Genomic DNA, 20835 nt, shown 5'->3' with positions numbered 1-20835 from the left:
TGTAGCTGTTAAGAATCCTTGTAATTTCCCGAAGATAACTGCAATATCCATTGCCATTCCAGTTCCTTTTATTAGCATATGTTTAAATGTTGGAACTGCTGGGATGCACTGTAGGCTTATTCCCCTTCCTAGACTGTCCTTTTTATGTGCTAGACTGATACCCAATTCCTCTTCCATCTTCTCCATGCCTCCCTGGTGAGAGGACACCTTTTTGATTCTCTCACCATCCAAGATGCAAGATCATGCATTCTCCACCTTAGATAGAACTAAGACCTTTCCAATCAATCATGCATTTTGTTCAATGAACATAGCTTTCCTCCCACCCAAACTCAAAGAGTCTCAGTGTGATTATATACATAGAATCATAAAATTAGAAAGGACCCCAATAGCATCTATTCCAAACCTTGCAAAGGAAAAATCACAGCTAAATAATCCCTGACGCATTGCCATCCAACTTCTGTTTAAAAACCTCCAGTGAACAAGAGTCCACAACCTTCCCAGGTGGTCCATTTCACTATCAAACAGCTCCTACCACCAGAATTTTCCCCCTAATCTTTAGTCAGAATTTCTTTTCTTATAATTTTGGTAATCAAAAGTAAAGTAGGCTCCTCCAGCAGGGATTGACTCGAAATGCCAACAATTCACCCCCTTAGCATGAAGACCTCAAGTTTGGACTAGTGGTCAGCTAGTAATTGTGGGGAAGGAATGCCACTATTTTACATAGGATAGGCAACATGGTGCCCCTCCAGATGCTGCTAGACCTAGTTCCAATCAGCTCCAACCTACGTACCCAATGGCCGGGAACAATGAGAGTTATAGTCCAATAGTATCTCAATGTGGTAAACAAGAGATCGTATTAAGAAAAGCAAGCTTTGGTCACTGTTCTGAGGAGATAGGCTACAATCTCAAGCAGAGTGGGGAGGACCTAATGGCCCTGGGTAAAAGACAGGTTCAGCTGCTATTCCAAAACATATATGGGACCTCCCCACTACTTCAGGAGACCTGTTGAGTGCACTCGGGTTGCCTGTGTGTCCCTGGGTGCTGGTTCTGACTTTTCTGGCTTTCAAAGCCCTGAACACCTGGGACACCTTCTGAAAAAAGCACCCGCTTAGAATTTAAGATCCAGATCAAGAGTCCTCTACATGCTCCAAATTCAGGGGGCAGAGATTGGATCAGTCATGTTGCCTGCATTATGGAGTGACTGCCCCCACTTCCAATACTTTTAAACAGTAGTTGATCATGGCTGTTTTGATGACAGTGGGCCCACCACTTCCGCAAGGGTTCGGTTTTAGGAGTCCACGCACAGAGGCAGGAACCCCTGGAACTGCCTCCCACCCCTGCAAGATGGAGAGCAGCTTACCAGGGTCTGGAAAGGTTGTGGGAGAGTCCTGAAAGCTTCCCAGGGCATTTGTAAAAGCTTCCCAAAGCCCTGTGCCTCATTTACCTAGCTTTGGGAAGGTGCCGCAAGGACCCTGGAATGCTAGTGCCAGAGTCCTCCTGCAAAACCTAGTGGGGGCACAGTGCAGGGAAAATAAATAAATGGAGAGCAGAGATGGACCTGGCTCTCCATTTATTTATATATTCCCCACCCCAGCCTGACATAAGGTTATGATCATATAAGTAAAGCAAGCACAATTTGAGGGCTTGCGGTATTGCTTTTTGTCCTGTGCTCTTATTAGTTTTATGCTCTTACATGGTTTTTAATCGGGACACTATTTGCTTAACAAGAGTGTGGACTATGGATTTATTTATCTTTTAATTAAAGCCATGATTGATTTTTGTTAAAGTTACCTTGCTTGGTGTATTAAGGCATATCATTTCTTTTTTAAAAAAATAAGTCAAAAAATTAATGGCTGCAACTAGTTCCCAAGGTAGAAAAAATAAAAAGGAATGTGTAACAGTGTTGTAAGAGGAAGCTGGCCTTCCAAGGCCTCATCCTGGCCAGTCCTGGCTCGACCAACAAAGATCTGGAGTTGAGGGGCAGGGTGTGTGTGCGCTGGGGAGTGCGTGTGTGCAATGTACTCTCTGTGTCAAGAGAACAGACCTACCACACCCCTCCTAGATGTGTGTGACGTCTGAGCAGCACCACGGCAGGTATTTTGCTAGTTTAGAAAGAAGATGGTTTTCATTTCACTTTCCCCTCACGTCTCCTTGACCCAGAGACTAGCTACCTCCTGGGCAGAGCTGGGGAAGATGAGACACGAGGTGCGTTTCCCAGGTTCCTTCTGGAGCAAGATGGCAAAAACTCCCCCCCCCCCTTCAGCCGCTAGAGAGAGAAAAAACAAGTTACTCCATGTGTGTTTTCACCCTCCTCAGTCCTTTTGTCTCGCTGCTCACTCGCTCTCCCCCTGGACAGCATTAATATCAGATTCCTCCCTGCTCTTTTCTTGTTCATTCCTCGAGTCCATGGTTGTCCGTGGCACAACCTTCTTTTGGTTTCAGAGCAAGATTAAAGGCAAGGGGAGCTGAAGAAGAAGAAAGGGATGGCGCGCCAGCCGCCTTCCCCCTCGGCACATATGTCCCCGCATCTTCTTCGTTACGCGGACGTGTGCGGGGTTTTAATGTGCCCTTCCATCTCGAGCACCATTGCAGGCTTTTAATGATTAAAATATGGGAGAGAGGAGGCCCAGGTGCTGGGAAACGGCAATCAAGTTGAGGTGGATTACCAGAAAGGATGGTCTAGCAAAAGCAGGGGGAGGTGGACATAAAGGGGAAACAAAGGGTTGAGAGTGTAGGGGCCAGGAAGCCTTGGGGAAGTTCTTGGCTGAGATTAAGGCTGTGTACACACTAGGCCTTTAAAGCACATTTGAAACGCATTCTTTCCCCTCAAAGAATTCTGGGCACCTTAGTATGTTAAGATTTGCTGGGGATTGTAACTCTGCGAAGGGTAAGCTACAGTGCCCAGAAATCTTTGAGGGAAATAACACACTTTAAATATCTAGTGCAGGCATAGGCAAACTCAGCCCTCCAGCTGTTTTGTGACTACAACTCCCATCATTCCTGACCACTGGTCCTGTTAGCTAGGGATGATGGGAGTTGTAGTCCCAAAACATCTGGAGGGCCGAGTTTGCCTATGCCTGAGTTAGTGTGTACATGCCCATTTTCAGGAGGTGTATTATGGGGTGTCAGCGGCCTCTGGATCAGAGCTGCTAGGAATTGCAAGTCAGGAGAATGGTCTCTGTGCTCAGACCCTACTTGTGGGTTTCTCACTGGGGCATCTTACCTGCCACTCTGAGAACAAGATGCTGAACTAGATGGGCCTTTGGTGTGATCCAGCAGGCTTGCCTAATGTTCTTATGGTATTTCAGCCCACCTGTGACGATTCTTTGAAAACACAGATATCTTGGGGTACAACTCAACTGGCTGAGTAACTATTGGTATGTCAGTCTTTTCAAAATTCCCTGAGTGCAAGAGACAGGGCTTGGTTATGGAAAGACAAAGACCTTTTTTGTTTCCACACACCCTTTTAAACTTCACTCTTTTAATATCTCCTTTGATGCTTTGTTTTAATGCAGCCTTCCCCAACCTGGTATATTCGACAAGTATACTGGCAAGGCAGCTATGGCAATGGCTCACCTCTCCAAAACAGTATGGGAAAATGTGGTGCTAACGACCAATGCCATGATGTGCTGCATCACACTGCTTTATGGAAGTGAGTCGTGGGCAACTTACACCCGACAGACGCAAAGCCTCAATGCCTTCCATGAGTGCTGTGTTAGGAAGATTTTGGGCATTGCATGGCAGGACAAAGTCTCAAATGAAGATGTGCTCTCCCAAGCCCACATTCTCAGCGTGTTTGCACTCCTGTCTCAGTGACATCTACGTTGGCTTGGTCATGTCTACAGAATGGAAGATGGCGGGATCCCCAAGGACGTGCTCTACGGGGAGCTGGCTTCAGGCACCAGGCCTGTTAGCAGACCAACTCTATGCTACAAAGATGACATGAAGACTGGCAACATCACCCCCTCCATTTGGGAATCCTTTGCAGATGACCACAATGCCTGGAGACAGTAAGGTTGCGTATCCATAGCAGTGACTAAAGGAGGAATGACCACTGGGAGGAGTGCAGAAAGAAGAAATGCCATGGTGCACCTGCATCAGCACAGCCAGATGCCATCATCTGCCCCAGCTGCAGCAAAACATGTCTCTTCCATTTCGGTCTCTACCACCACAGCAGGAGCTGTAACCCTCCAATGGTTTGACTTCACCCTCAAAGGCACATTATTCCATTGCCTCCTGAGACAAACAGATGCCAACCAAGCAACCAGCCAAACTATCTATCAATATGACATGTTAAAGTTACGTGCCTGGGTAAGCTTGTTGGAACAAAAAAGGTTTCGGTACCACAGGAAACAATACAGTGAAGGTGTATTGATATTAGGTAATAACATAAATGGGCAGGAAGTTCCAAAGTGTAGGTGCTCTTACACTAAAGGACCAATTTATTGCAAGTGCAGAACAAGCATTATATGGCAGGTATAAAACAGACAGAAAATAACAACCTTAAATACTTTTTTTAAAATCCTGCTTGCTTTGGAGATTTTGTTTGCAACTGAATCTTAATTAGATCCACAAGCAAATATATCCTTTGAACCTCACTCTGTTGCCCTCTGTTCCTGAAATCCTTCAGCTTTGTTTAAAATCTGAAATTTGGACACCTGCCATTTTTACGATGCCCTTTGAGGTTGTGATCTGTTGCCCCTTTGCCCCCACCCACACACCCACTGCCATGTTATATACAAGCACTGTGATGGCTAGTCTCCCAGTGCATTTTCTTGGAAGCCTGCTCCCTTCTACCCCTCACATCTTTTCCAAAGGTACCTGTGGAGATAATTTCAGTCAGAGATTCCAGCCGGCCAAAATAAAAAATGACAAGCCTCGCTGGATCTTGCTATCCAAAAGGGAGCGATGCTCTCTGATCTTGGCAAGAGAGCCGAGGGAAAGAGAGAAGTGTATTCCCCACCCCAACGTCCACCCCAAAGCTTTGCAACCGCTTTCCAGTATGGAGTTGAGCAGTGGAAAATTTTAAATCATGCATGAACCCCCCAAATTACAAATTCATCTTTACAAAGTTCTTTGAATTGGGAGGTTTAAAGGAAGGGCTCTTACTGGCTCTTGTAAGAGCACCAAGAAAAGGCTATACGTTATCAGGAAAAGAATGCTTTAAAAGGCTACATCAAGCTGTTTTTGTCACCTAATTTCTTTCAAAAAAAATAATGTGATTAAAACCTGTGTGGCTTTTTTCTCCTCCATCCCCCTTTAAAAAAAAATATCTTAACACCTTGAAACTCCAGCCTGGTAAGTGAGGAATTATTTATAAACAGAGCCACTGAAATGTGCTGTGGTGCCAACACTAATCAACTTCTTCAACCCGCTTCAAAGCAATATATATATATATATATATATATATATATATATATATATATATTATCACGAACCTTTCTATCTACAGATCCTTTTGAGGTTTAAGTAAGGAGCACGATTTAAAATTCACAAGAAAACCCTGAGGTACTGAAGCTTTAATACACAGCTTTTTGGACAAACGTTTGATAGGAGGGGGGAGAAAAAGGAAACGTACCATTATACACACCGTATCACGCTTTAATATTGCCCAGGGCTACTGTAAATGCTCACTTTGTACTAAATCTGCTTTTCCTTCTGCATAGGAGCTGGCAGAAGACGTGCCAATGCAGAAATGTGCCGATTTACTCATCTGCACATCTGGTGCTCAGACCCTAAACGTACCACACGGGTGGCAGAGTGTTTCTAGGGCAACTTTGTAATGGACTGTTTAACCCTTCTGGTCTGCACACCGATCCCTTTATACAGTCAACAGTCCACCATTCAACAGAGAGTTATGCCAGCTGAATCCCACTGATTTTTGTGTACTTAACTCCTTCTTGGATTAGGGCTATGGCATTACCACCACCCCTACCCCCCAAGCAGCAGCTAAAATGCCAAAGTTATCCATTTCCAAGATGGAAATTCTAACACAGAAGGCTGTCAAGGATTTGGCTTCCAAAATTTTTGTTATCTAACAAAGTGCAATCCATGTTCAGTTATCCAACCACTACCTGATTCTGCTTCTCTGCACTTCATTCATTTTTCTGATATTAAGATTCAGCTTTATTAATCATCATCATCATCATCATCATCATCATCTTTATTTCTGTTCACTGCTAATTTACATTCAGATTAGTGCTACAGTTTCTGCAGTGTTTCCTGGGTCCAATTCAAACTCCTAGTATTAATCTTTAAAGTAGCCTTAGGGGTCAGTTTACCTGCAAGTGAGTTCCTATGCAAACTCTAAAATGTACCTTCTGAATGCCGCTGCCAAATGTAGTGAGGTGGATGACTACTAAAGAAGGACAGGGATTGAATGAAGGATGAAGGAGTGCGGGAGAAATGTGATTTGGATCACATTTAAAGATGTACTTGCTTAATTCTCACTTTCTGAAAAAACTCATACAACCTTCCAAGTTTACATTTCTCCTAATTTTTACAGTGCAGTTCTCAAGCCCAGTCGCATGCCAAAAAATGTACATGCCCTGGTAAAGTGTGCACAAAAAGCATACATCTGTGGAAGTCATATATGCATTCTGTTAGGGGAAATTGCTTTGCAATCATGTATATATTGGTGGACTTTGCATACAAAAAGGTTAATATTAGGAGAAATGTGCACAAAACACAGATGAATTTCCACAAAGAGTTTTAAAAAAGAACACCACAAACTGATGTGGAACTGTAACTAGCTGAACCTAAAAACAGAAAACTGAAAAACTGAGAGAAGCTACAATTTTCAGATTTGCCCAACCCTGCCTGAATGTAGAATACCATCCCTATAAGGGCTTCCTAACACTAACTGCACTCTTTCCGGTACAAGACCAAGACTCTTTTATTCTCCCAGGCTTTAAAAAAACTTTCAGCGTTTCTTAATTCTTTCACCCCACCCTAATTTCAGACTAATATATTTTATATTGTTTTAATTCTGTAATAGGTTGCTTACCTTTTAACAATTATATGTTTTTAGCGTTCTGCGAATTTTTAAAAATAAATAAATAAATAAATTGTAAGCCACCTTGAGTCCTGGTTCTGTGGGGGGGAGGCAGAATACTAATAAATAATAATTAGTCATAATAACTCTTATTGGGCCTACAAGTAAAATCTGAGGCTATGTGCTTCAACACTGCCCTCCTTCTTCCGCATACACAAAAGGAATTCACCAACATAAAAACAAAACAAAAAAACCTCTGCCGCACCAAATTCAGGTACCTAGGGGTTCAAATAACTAGAAACCTCAACAAACTACAGTCATACCTCGGGTTGAATGTGCTTCAGGTTGAGCACTTTCCGGTTGTGCTCCATGGCAACCCAGAAGTAATGGAGAGCATTACTTCCAGGTTTCGCAGCTCGCGCATGCACAGATGCTCAAAATGACGTCACGCGCATGTGCGGAAGCGGCAAAACATGACATGCGCAGACGCATCTTACGTTCTGTTCAGGATGCAAACGGGGCTCCGGAACGGATCCCGTTCGCATCCCGAGGTACCACTGTATACCTCCACAATTATAAGCCCCTGTTCACGCTGCCTCACACTTTGGAACTCCCTGCTGCCTGACATAACTACTCTTTTTGTTGCCTGCTAAAATATTTTTGCTTAGAGAAGCCTACCCAGACATGTTTATGTATGTTTAACCTGTTTTTTAGTTTATAAGAGATTTTATTTATTATTCTGGTCTACACAGGAGAAGTGTAGCTCGCAGAGTGCAGGGCTGAAGACTCACTCTGATTGGCTGCAGGTCCAGCTAGCCAGAAGGTGGGTGGAGACAGAACTTTGTGACTGGAAAAAGAATAGCAGTTGAGAGTCTGGGGTCCTGGCGTTTCAGCTGGATAGTATAGCCCATGGGTAGGCAAACTAAGGACTGGGGGCCAGATCCAACCCAATTGCCTTCTAAATCCAGTCTGTGGATGGTCCAGGAATCAGCATGTTTTTACGTGAGTAGAATGTGCCCTTTTATTTAAAATGCATCTCTGGGTTATTTGTGGGGCATAGGAATTCGTTCACTCCCCCCCACAAATAGTCCACCCCTCCCCCCAAGGTCTGAGGGACAGTGGACCAGCCCCTGCTGAAAAAGTTTGCTGACCCATGCTATAGCCTCTGAACTGTGTGCAGTTTGCCCTGAGAATAGTATCTACAGCCAGAGAAGGAAGTCTCTGAGCTGGGTGTTAGATTAAAATAAAGTGGCTGGTGTGTTTTAAGAGTATATAGACTAGTGAGAACCAGGAAGCTCAATTTAAAAAAAGGAGAAGTGGAGTTGTGAGGAAACACTCTACTTGGGTCTCAACTTCAGTAAACAGGGGAAAGACCTTCTGAAGAGAGGAGTAATCCCAAACCAGTTAGGAGGGGAGTGTGTGCTGATCCCCTGGGCTAGTATACCAAAAGAGGAGCCTCAGGGATGAGATTTGTAAAAGGTTGGAAAAACTGACAGAAAGTGTCAAATTTTTAGAACCCTAGTTTTATGACCTAAACTGAAACAGCGCTGCAATTAGTTTAATGAACCAAAGCATAGCTGTCAACTTTTCCTTTTTCTTGCGAGGAATCCTATGCGGAATAAGGGAATTTCCCTTTAAAAAAGGGAAACGTTGACAGCTATGAACCAAAGTGAAAATAGTCTGTGCATTTACCATCTTGTTTAGAAGCCTGTGACATCCACTGTGATACCAATCGATCATTCGATAATAGATAAGATACCGGTAACTGTTTCTTGAAATAATTCTGCCCCCTGATACATCTTCTCTTTTACCTGTTTTGCTGTAAAATAAAATCTTTTACCTTTTTAACTTCCCTAAGTCTCCAAATGCCATTTTCTTTAAAAATCAAAAATACCAGTAGGAAGAGGGGACACGTATCCTATGTTTTATTGCTGATTTTATTTCTTTAATGTTTAAATAGTTGTTTTTACTAATGGTTTTACAGTGGTGCCTTGCAAGACGAAAAAAATCCGATCCGCGAGTCTAGCAGTTTTTTCGTCTTGCGAAGCAAGCCCATTGATGGCTTAGCGGATTAGCGCTATTAGCAGTTTAGCGGCTTTTAGCGGCTTTTTTTTTTCATACATGATTTTTATTGTTTTTAAATCATAACAAACGAAAAATAAAACAATTTACATCTTATTATCACAGATTCCTTTCTTTGAGACTTCCTTCAACTTCCCCTCGAATCATCCATACCCTTGTTTAACAAATTCACACAAATCCTAGTTTATATTGACATTATTTTCTCTTTCCTTTTCTATTTCTCTTTAGACAATATTCCAACCTTTTAGCGGCTTATCGGATAAGCGGATAAGCAGCTTAGCGGCTTAGAAAAGGGGGGGGGGAAACCCCGCAGGAACTCGCAAGGCATTTTCGTCTTGCGAAGCAAGCCCATAGGAAATTCGTTTTGCGAAGCACCTCCAAAACGGAAAACTCTTTCGTCTAGCGAGTTTTCCCTCTTGCGAGGCATTCGTCTTGCGGGGCACCACTGTATTGTTTTGTTATTTGTAAGCTGCTTTGAGGGTTTTTTAACAGCAATGTATATAGTTAAGAAATAAAAATAAATTTTGATTGGTTTGTATCCAACTAAATTCACTCAGAGAGGGCCCACTGAAATTAACAGACCCAAGTTAGTTATACCCATTCATTTTAATGGGTCTACTCAGAGGAAGACACTGGATACAACCTCATCGTCCTTGGGTTTTTCTGAGTGATTGTTCAGCTGCAACTGAAGCTGGACGACATTGAGGAGTTCGAAGGCGCCCGCAAGGAACTTGAGAGTCTTAGGAAGCGCAAGGAGGTGGACGTGGTGGGAGCCAGGGATGGTGAAGGTACGCTGGGACTCAGCACTGATCATAAGAGCCAGGAGCAGATGATACATGACCAGATTAGTTACAAACCCCAGCCCAAACCAAACAACCGTTCATCTCAGTTTGGGAAGTTTGAGTTCTAGAGCCCAAAGGGTGGACAGTGGCAGTGCCTGGTACCTGTGAGCTTTGGAAGAAAGCAGGAATTTGTTTCAAGAGCCCGACAGGCTCTGTTTAGAAATAGCAGAAGAAACTAAGCTTCTCTCCTCTGGGTTTTAAATGCAATTCCTCATTCAAGCAGAGCAAGTCTTGCTTTCCCTACAAATATGGGATTTCTGCCTTACTTTATGGTTTCTTTTGTGCAACCTTGCTAGGCTGCTGTGCTTAAAGAATATTTGTTTTTAACTTTGCATGCTTCATTATATAAACATAGATGGACATTCTAAGCTACTGTACTTAATAAAAGATTTTTTATTTTTTAAAAAAAGTTTCTCAAGGCCTCTTGTCGTTTGGAGCTATCAATTACCAGCACCTTTGTGTATAACGTTGTCGCGCCCACCCCTAGCCTGACGCCACACTACTTAAAGGAGTACTTTAGAACCAATTATTAATTAAAAGCTTTTCTGCCTTCACACCTGGGAAAAATACAATCTCTTTTTCTTTTCCTTCCACATCTCTGTTTGAATTTTTCTCTGGGGCAAAAGCTGCCTTAGAAGGAGAGATCATGAAAATTCATAGCTTTCCTGATGACTTTAATAGTTTCTCCCTCTCTTCAGTCAGTACCTTCTTCTGTGATCAAGAAATTTGTTTTAAACACACACACATTTACACACAAAGAAACCAAGATTGCTAGAGATTCCTCCTCTGTTATTCTTTCATTTTTTCTCAACAGCTCTTTTTAGCATTGCTCCTTCCATTATTTAATAAGAATATTCTGAACTTGAGCAGACAGCAGTGCTTCATTTAAACCAAAGACAATCTCTTTTACTAGAAACTCAAAATCAAGAGCTTTTTGCTTTGTTTTCAAATCCCACTCTGAAAAATAAAAGGAACAAACTGTAGCTTGGTCATTTAGGATGTTCAGCTCAAGAATTTAAAAAGACAGGGCCAGATTCAGCTAACTGGCTCCACTAACAAGAGCCCCTACAATAACTTTAGCTAGCACAGTGGGGCTTTCCTCCATCCCTGAACACACCCCTATGCCCCAAATTGGCTCAGGGGGGTTGGGAGACACTCCAGAACAGTGCACAGGGGAGGAGAGGGAAGATCATTCTAGCAGACAAGCAGGATGTTGGAGCAATCTCCTTAGCACTATGTTGAATTCCCCCCCAAAAAAGCTGCCTTATACTGCATCACTCACTGGTCTACGTAGTGCAACATCATCTAAACTGACTAACAGTGGATCCCCAGGGTTTCAAACACAAGACATTTGTGGAATGCTCTCCCCAGAGAGGCTTGCATTGCATGAGCAGGAAACCGCCCCCTCCCCTGCGCCTTCCAAAATCTTCTCTGATCACTCCCCTAACCATCCAGAGCAGATTGGAGGAGTGAAAGGGATCACATTTCACCAGCAGCATTGGAAGCCCTGGTGGCACCTGTGGCAGGTGCATGCACACCCCACTACACCATGGGAGCGGGGCATGCCATGGGGTGGGCTGGGGGCCAGAGCGATTATGCCCTAAATCAAAATAGCCATCATTATCATCAGTTGAATCATGCCCTTGCTTCAGCAGCCAAAAGGTTTACATGAAAACTTTTCTATGGTGTACTTAAAAACAAAACGAAAAAAACCTCTCTTAAACAGATCAGAATGGGCACAAGCTACATTCAGAAACAGCTCCTGGATGCAATTTTTTTTTCTCCCCTCGCTCACCAACCCCAAATATTTAGCTTCAAATTCATCTTGATATGAATCTCAACCCTAAACCATAAAGAGCCCCAGACGTCTCTAGTGACAGAGATTTTATTGATGTGACACAACAGAACGTCTGGTGTGTGTGTGTGTGTGTGTGTGTGTGTGTGTTTTAAAAAAGCAACAACCCAGAGTAAACCGTTACAGAAACATCAAAGCGACATGACACCATTCTCGCCTTGACAGCTCATGTGGAATGAAAAATTAGAGTGCCGTTGTGCATAGCCAAATCTAATCCGCCTAAGGGTGAACAGTTTGTAAATCAAATAATTTTGATTGAGGGTACACGGCTCTTCATTGTGGCAGGAACGCAGGCTGTTCGATTCGTCAGCCTACCTTACACACAAACACACACTCATGTTAAGAAGCCCACTTGCAGCTTCCCCAACTGCGAAGCTGTTGAGCTGCGGAAGTCATTAGCTGTGGCAAGTAAGTAAGTAATTTAAAAATAAAAATAAATGGCAGGCAAAAGCTGCCAGAGCTGAGAAGCCAAATTTTCACTTGACAAAAGGAGTAATTAGCAAGCTTAATGACATCAGGAAGTTATCAGACGGAGGCACAGAGAGTATAAATAATGGATACACAAGAACTCCTGCCATTCCCAGGAAAGGCATCTTGATGGGGTTTTTTAAAAAAGGGATCTGTTAATACGCTTTTCTCTTTGGCTTTCCACAGGAAAAGAAACTTGAAGCATCTTACAAACCCTAGAAATTAGCACATGGTGGGCTACGGGTTGGAACATAAGGAGGCAGTGATTTCTGTCCTGTCCTGTACTTGCCACAATCAACACTGTTTACATTCTGCTACAGTTTGGCTCCTGCTAAATCCTGTTTGTCTCACTATACTATGTCTGAAACTAACACAATTATTTACATAATTAATTTCTATGCATTTCAGTGGAAAGGAAACATAAAAATAATGCAGCAAATCACATTTTTGCAGACTCAAAAAAGAAAAAAAGAAAAAAGACCATAGTGAATTCCGCTCATATTCACTGGCAATGATTTCTGCAGCTAACATCAGACAAACATGTACACTGTGTACAAGGCTAGCCTTGTTTTCAAAGTTGCCATTTCAGGTTTCAGGACAGGGGAGCTATGAGATTACAATAGTGGGACACAATTTCCAGCAAGGATCAAATAACTTGTCTTAGAGATATATAGATAGATACATATATATTCAAGTTCAAAACTGATGGCTATTTTATGAGTATTTAATGTGGGGTTTCTTAATATCTAGGTCAGGGTTTCCAGAACTTAGGTCACAAATTGTTTTTGGACTACTACTCCCATCACCCCAAGCTAGCAGGCTCAGTGGTTAGGGATGATGGGAACTATACAGTGATGCCTCGCAAGACGAAAAGAATCCGTTCCGCGAGTCTCTTCGTCTAGCGGTTTTTTCGTCTTGCGAAGCAAGCCCATTGACAGCTTAGCGGATTAGCGCTATTAGTGGTTTAGCAGCTTTTAGCGGCTTAGCGGATAAGCGGCTTAGCGGCTTAGAAAGAGGGGGGGAGGGGGAAAAACCCGCAGGAACTTGCAAGACATTTTCGTCTTGCGAAGCAAGCCCATAGGAAATTCGTTTTGCGAAGCACCTCCAAAACGGAAAACTCTTTTGTCTAGTGAGTTTTCCGTCTTGCAAGGCATTCGTCTTGCGGGACACCACTGTAATCCAAAAACAGCTGGAGACCCAAGTTTGGGAAACCCTGATCTAGGAAGGCTTTTCAATCAGGTTGAATGGGGTGCTGCCCCACCAACCCCTCAGCCAGCCCCCACCTGCCTGCCTTCTTACTCACAACCAATCCAGGGAGTGGTGGCCCTGGCTGTCAGCTTTCTCCTCTTCCCAGGTTTCAGTGTAGCCATTGTAGAACTCAGCAGGGAGGAGGATGGGGACAAAACTGTAATTAGTTACCCTCCCCCATTGGCTCTAACGCCACCTGCTGCCTTGGACTCCCTGCCTTCTGCCCTTTCAGTCAAAATAGGCATCAGCCACCACCATACCTAGGTGCTCCTGGAAAATAATTATTAGGTCTGAAAGGCATAGCCCTCTTGGTATGCCATCCCTAATCAATTTCATCTCAATCGTGCAGATGATGGTTAGGTCCTACTTGTGTGCTTCCCACTAACACCTGGTTGACAGGATGTGGGACTAAATGAACCATTGGCTTGATCCAGCAGGCTCACATTATGTTGTGTTGTGTTGTGTTGGTGTTATGTGTTAGTTATGTTACTTATGGTTTCCATGCAAAGTGGCAGGGGCGTAGGAAGGGGGGGTGCGGGGGGGTGCGGGGGGGGTGGTCCACCCTGGGTGTCATCCTTGAGGGGGGTGACAAAATGGCATACCTCAGGGGGTGGCACTTATTGTGGGGCCTGGCCTGCAGCGCGCCCGAGCCAAGTGTCTCTCCTGGGAGTGACGCGGTGGCTCGGGGCCCCATGCTGCCTGAAATGGCAGTGTGAGGCTTGCATCTGCCAGGTGGACTCCATGGGCAGCTTGCCACACCGCCCCCCTGGGCAGATTGCCCCGGAGCCCCCATGCACAGATTGCCGCGGCACCTCCATGCGCAGATCGCCCTGCCCCCACCACTCCGGGTGTCAGGGCAGTTAGCTACGCCCCTGCAAAGTGGCACTGTTGGGTACTGATTAGGGCTGGTCAGCCAAAACTCTACATGAAGCAACCCCTTGAAACTAAGCCATCACTTTCCCTTTCATCACTGAAATATGGCCTTACCAGCAGATCCCATCACCCTGGGGCTGAGCCAAGCATAGAGGAAGTGGGGAACTAAAAGCTGAGATAGGCGCCCCTGTTTTTTTTGGTTTCCCACTTGTGCATCTATGCTTTGCTCAGTCATGGGGTGATGGGATCTGCTGGAAGGGCCATACTGGAGGAAGAGAAATGGGGGGGGGGAGACTGCTTGCACTTTGGGAGCAGGCCAGAATATATAGTTGGTGGCTGATCAGCTGTCTTGATGTCCTGCGTCCTAGAGAAACTGATCAAACGTTCTGGTGGCTGCCATAAAGGGAGAAAATGTGTAGGAAGAGGGTAGGCAATAAAACAAAAAAAAAAAAAATGGTGGGAAAGACAGGCTTGAGGTCAATAACTTGTAGGGCAGGAGCTGCCTCTCATAGGCTGGATTCAGCTCAGGAGCTGCTAGTTGCCCAATTCCCCAACTAAAATGATTTATTCCCTTTACTCACCATCATAGTTGTCTTGTTTTAATTGTTTTATCAGGAAGTCTAAAGGCTCTTCCGGTTTATGGATAAGCAAACCTTGAAGCATTTCCTTTAAAAACAAAATTAAAAGAAATATTATTACAGTGGTACCTCGGGTTAAGTACTTACTTCATTCCGGAGGTCCGTTCTTAACCTGAAACTGTTCTTAACCTGAAGCACCACTTTAGCTAATGGGGCCTCCTGCTGCCGCCGTGCTGCCGGAGCACAATTTCTGTTCTCATCCTGAAGCAAAGTTCTTAACCCGAGGTATTGTTTCTGGGTTAGTGGAGTCTGTAACCTGAAGCGTCTGTAACCTGAAGTGTATGTAACCTGAAGTACCACTGTACTACTATTATTATTACTGTTACTGTCTGCATACACTCCATACATTTGAAGTGCATGACTTCCCCTGCCCAGGAATTTTTGGAACTGAAGTTTGTTAAAGGTGCTGGGATTTGTAGCTCTGTGAGGGATAAATTGCAGTTTCCAGGATTCTTGGAGGGAGGTGTGTGCTTAAATGCTAATGGTGAGTATGCAGTCATTATTACTACTGGTATTTATTAGACATTAAACATTTCTTACACAAAAGTATCCAAGTAACTTTCGGAGTTTAAACATAAAACATATTATAAGATTAAAACATTCCTTTAAAAAGGAACACATATAAGTCACAAGAGAACCTACTCCTCCAAACAGCTGTGGTATATAGAAAATCCATCTCTCTCTCCAGGCTCTCTGTCCAGTTGAGCAGAGATCTAGATTGTTTGTTCCTGGCAGTGGGCCATCAGGGCAGATTAGGTCCTGGGTTACCACCCACCTCACTATCCAGCAGTCTCCCTGCATGAACTGACAAAGGTGGTCTCAAAAGCAGTGTTGACAGGGCTGTTTTTTCAGCTGGAACTGAATGGTACACAACGTTACCATTATAAGAGAGCAAGGGGGGCATTCGTGGTTAGTTCCGGCACCTCTTTTTCTATGACTGATGACTCCCAATCTTTTGGCTCTAGAAGACTTCAACATTCTTGCCCAAGGCTATTAAATTGGGGGTGGAGGTTCAGGGCTTCAGGTCTGCTGTTCCAATATGTCAATTGGCCCATCCACACTCTGGATCTGGTTTTCTTGACTGGGCATGAAAAGGGTGGATTGGATTTACATAGTAAGTGCCTGCCCCTTATTCATTCTCATCACCAAGGCTATACCTGCAACTGTGGCTGATAGCCAGCAGAGGCCACTGTGGCCTTGCCAAATTAGCCACAACTCTGCAGGTCACCCTGCTGCTCCCTCTGCTCGGATTCAGTTGCCTGAAGAAGGAAGGAACAAGAGGGGGAACAGTAGGATTGTCATATTTCAAACAGTGAAAATCCAGACGGAAAAGCTGTTGAGCTTTTTTTGGCAAATTTGTTGGCAAAGACAGCACTGCAAGCATATAATCTAATGTCATTATCCTTCGGTTTAAGGCTGCATTCTCTCCACATTCACCCACAGTCACTTTAATGTCCCTCTCTTGGAAGTTGCTTACAATTTCAAAACAAAATGAAGAGAGTAAGGCAGTTGGGTGGGGAGCTGCTTTTTTATGGCATTTTATTTTTCTACTATTAAAACCACCAGGTTGCCAATAAAATCAGGATCATTGGTTATCATCCCCAGAGATCTAGCCTGTAAACTTTGAAAGGAAGAGAGAATAAATGGGGAACTTCTGGCCTTCCAGATGTTACTGGACTCTCTCCCACCATTCCTTACTATCAGCCATGCTGGTTGGGGCTGATGGGAGTTGGAGTGCAATAATGTATGGAGGGTCGACAGTTTCTCTGCCCTGATCTAATAATAATAATAATTTATTATTTATACTCCGCCTATCTGGCTGAGTTTCCCAAGCCACTCGTGAGGGAATGACTCTTCTAAATGAAGGGCTTCTTCCATCTATTGTGTGCTACTTCTTCAATCAGGAATGGGGACCCGTAGCCTTCCAAATATTGTCAGACTACAACTCCTATCATCCCTGAGCATCAGCCATATTGAGTGGGATTGATGGGAGCTGGAGCAAAATCTAGAGGGCTACAGGTTTCCCAGCACTGGATTATAACAGCCTTGATGCTCCAGTTCATTATCCTTTCTCCTTATTGTGGCTGGGAGCCACAAGTTAACAATAGATCACATGCTTCTGCTTTATATATAGGCAGCAATCATTTTAGGCATGTCCAAATGATGAGTGATTACCAACATGTGAGTCCTTTTGGACCTGGAAGAGGAAAGAACAGTGGCAGGGTGGTGCTGTGGTCTAAACCACTGAGCCTCTTGGGCTTGCTGATCGGAAGGTTGGCGGTTCAAATCTCCACAATGGGGTGAGCTCCCGTTGCTCTGTCCCAGCTCCTGCCAACCTAGCAGTTTGAAAGCATGCCAGTGCAAGTAAATAAATAGGTATCGCTGCGGCGGGAAGGTAAATGGTGTTTCTGTGCACTCTGGCACTCATCACGGTCCTCTGTGGTTTAGTCATGCTGGCCACATGACCCAGAAAACTGTCTGTAGTGGTTTAGTCATGCTGGCCACATGACCCAGAAAACTGTCTGTGGACAAACACCAGCTCCCTCGGCCTGAAAGCAAGATGAGCGTCGCAACCCCACAGTCGCCTTTGATTAGACTTAACTGTCCAGGAGTACTTTACCTTTACCTTTTTATGTGCACTCCACTGATGTGTGTTGGGGCTGGAAATGGAACCACTGTGTGAAATAGCCATTGCCTGTACAATTATTTATTATTATACGTTGAATACTATGATGAATTATATTTCTCTAACTTTTTTGTATTTTATGGATATTATAGGCAGATCCACACAATATATTTAAAACTTATTTCTCCCCTCCCAAAGAATCCTGGAAAGTGTAGTTTATTAAGGGTAGCTGGACCTGTAGCTCTGTGAAGAGAAAACTACACTTCCCAAGATCCTTATAACAATCACATCACCACCTTCAGGCTTATAATACTTTTTCAATAAAATAAAAATGAAAGAGCAAATTACCAGCGCTCACTCTGACCTAAAAATGCAGGGTGGACAAATAGCCTATGCTAATCTAGCTACTGCATTTCCCCAGAGCAGGAATGGGGGAAATGAAATACAACTCCCATCATCCCTCACCATTACCAATACCAGCTGGGGCTGATGGTAGCTGGAGTCCAACACTAGGTGGCACGTCCCCCCACCTTTGCCCTAGAGCATGCTGGGAACTGTAGTCTAATAGGCTCCCTCTCCCTCGGTGGTTGCCGGGAATTCTCGAACTCTCACATATCCCGTCCCACTCTGACAACTCCCTTGTAAGTTTTATATTCTGCGGGCCATTTATTCCCTTCAAGTCGCCTGCGCCAAGCATCCCCTCACCTGCATAATTTGGTGGAGGCGGTGTTTCTCCGCGTAGAGCCCCATCTGCGGAGGGATATGTATAGGTCTCTTAGTGGCGTCCATGGCTGCCCTAGCAACAGCTCGTCGCTAAAGGAAGAACGTCACTAGAGAGTGACGAAACCCATGGCCGCCAGATTTGGCGTCACCCCCTCATAGATCTAGGCTTGCTAGTTCGTGCAAAGGCAGTGTATGTCATCAGATAGCGACGAAGCTATCTTCTCCATCACACTCCCTGCACCTTTAAAGGGACAGTAACGGCTAACTGGTTGCAGGACTGAGATAGTTTCTAAATCGGGCCATTTACCTCATCGTGTGAAAAGGACTACACATCACATTTCAGCTACTCATTGAGACGCATAAATATAGATAGATAGATAGGTAGATAGATAGATAGATAGATAGATATAGATATACGTATGTATGTAATATGTATCGTTCTGCTAGGGTAACTAAAGCATCACTAACAAAGAAAAAATGCGCGCACACAAAAAACAGGGAAAAGGGAAGGGCACATATCTGCATATGTTAATTCATTAGTATAAATGCAAATTTAGAAATAAATACTATATCATAGAATTGTATAGTTGGAAGGGATCCTGAGGATCATTCTAGTTCAATCCGCTGCAGTGCAGGAATGTGCAGCTGCCCTATTCAGGGATTGAACCTGGTGTTAACACCACTATGCTCTAACCAACTGTTGGTTAGAGGTTATAGTTATGGTTATGGAAGAAGAAATATCTCAAAGTAATAAGACAGACCATGTTGAGGTGACTTTGTGCCTGCTGGGTGTGGTGTCTAAGTACTCCCTTTTGTTTGTGAGTAACTTCAAAGCCACTTTTGTTCGTACGGATACCCATAAATGTTTTTATTAGGTAGCCTCAGTGGCTAGAACTGCTTTATACCAACTGCAGCTGGTTCAACAGCTACAGCCATTCCTGGACCACGAAAGCCTTGCCACAGTTGTTCATGCATTGGAGACTGGATTACTGTAATGTACTCTGTGGCGCTTCTCTCATACTTGCCCCAGAAGTTGCAGTTGGTACAGAATGCTGCAGCATGATTGCTGACAGAGCAGCACTAGTTGCTGACTTCCTACCAGGCCAAGGTGTTACTAATAGTATATAAAATCCTTACCTTGGGACCACATGTGCCCACTCAACTGCTTTGGCACTACTTCAGATGCCACATAATACCTATACCACATTTGTAAGAACTCGATTGTTTAGAGTGGCAGCACCTACACTTTGGGACCCCCTGCCTATAGATATCAAGTAGGCACCTTCACTGTACTCTTTTTGGCAATTGCTAAAAACATTCTTGTTTAGACAAGTCTACCCAGGTGCTTTAAAAGTTGAGGTAATTTTACTTTGTTTTAGTATTTTAACTTTCCTATTTTAAGAAATATGGTTCTGATTTTTTCTTGATTTTACTGTTTTAACTTTTGTAAACTGCTTTGAGGTTTTTTACAATCAAGCAGTGTTAAAACTTTATGAAATAAATAAAGTAAGAATAAATAATACCTTTATTTTTGGCTGGGCACTCGTTTCCCCCTCCCCCCATCCCGACTGATCCATGGTGGACAGAAGATTCAGCAGGTACTTCTGACCCCCATTTTATACTCACAGCCATCCTTTGAGGCAGGTCAGGCTGAGAGATTTTGATCAAGGTCATAAATGAGTTTTGTGATAGAATGGGTCTCTGATCCTGGCAAGCCCCATCAGTACTATACATTTAAAGCAGTATCAAAGGTGGAATTGATGTCCAGGAGAGACGAAGGGTGGCACTTTGCCTTTAAAAAGCTCAATAAATTTTTAGGGGGGTTCCTTAAAAAAAGCTCAACAACCTTTGGGATGTCCTGGCTTTTTACTTTTTGAAATATGGCAACCCTAATTATACTACTTTAAACAGCTATGGTTTCTCCCTCTCCTGACTGTTCAACCATTATGGAAATTGAACAAATCTTTATTCTGCATTAATTATTAATTATTATACACTTTAGGAGAGGAGCCCCACCTCCCAAAGCAGTCTAATGATTACAAGAATGTTCCATGGCCACAAAAAGATGGGGAACGTGGAGGGAGAAAAAAGCATGGAATATCCAGGAAAAACGGATGGCTGGCTGGCTGGCTCCCAGCGCACGAACCCTTTCGCTATCACTTTTTGTAATTTTGTACTGTAATTTCACTTTACCTTCCTGCAACAGACTAAAGAAAGCTCACATGGTGAGCGGGTCGGGGAAGAAGAGGTTACCGGTCGCTTGTCCCCACAGGTAGACTACGTCTGAGCGTGGAGGCTCCACTGGGAGCGCGGCGCTTCGTCCAAATCCTATCTCCTCGCACTCAAAAATATCTCCAGAAAAAGCAGCCGACCCCCTCCTCTCCCAACTGTAGGTAGGTCGGGTGGGACTGGGACAGGGTAGGGTGGCCCTGGACAGGGAGGCGTGCCGGCTGCGTCAGCAAAGCCTCCCGCAGCCACGTGCACAC

At 44.0% G+C, this 20835-nt stretch overlaps 1 protein-coding gene across 5 annotated transcripts in view; it reads right to left on the bottom strand.

The window, feature by feature from the left end:
- AK8 (adenylate kinase 8) overlaps positions 1–20794 on the bottom strand; it is a 99795-nt gene extending 79001 nt beyond the window's left edge. The window contains exons 1-2 of one of the 5 annotated variants that reach the window (XM_079961372.1): positions 20543–20794; positions 14944–15028 (exon numbers count right to left, since the gene is read on the bottom strand). In XM_079961372.1, the coding sequence (XP_079817498.1) occupies positions 14944–15025 (82 nt within the window). In that variant the 5' untranslated portion in view covers positions 15026–15028; positions 20543–20794. Of the gene's footprint in view, positions 1–14943; positions 15029–18331; positions 18495–20542 lie in introns of those variants that run through there. The other 4 variants (XM_079961373.1, XM_079961371.1, XM_079961370.1 and 1 more) reach the window with 4 other exon arrangements.
- Between the last annotated feature and the right edge of the window lie 41 nt (positions 20795–20835).

This window comes from Podarcis cretensis, assembly GCF_951804945.1.
Source record: "Podarcis cretensis genome assembly, chromosome: Z".
In the NCBI taxonomy this organism is placed as follows: Eukaryota; Metazoa; Chordata; class Lepidosauria; order Squamata; family Lacertidae; genus Podarcis; species Podarcis cretensis.
This window is presented reverse-complemented; position numbering and strand designations above follow the sequence as displayed.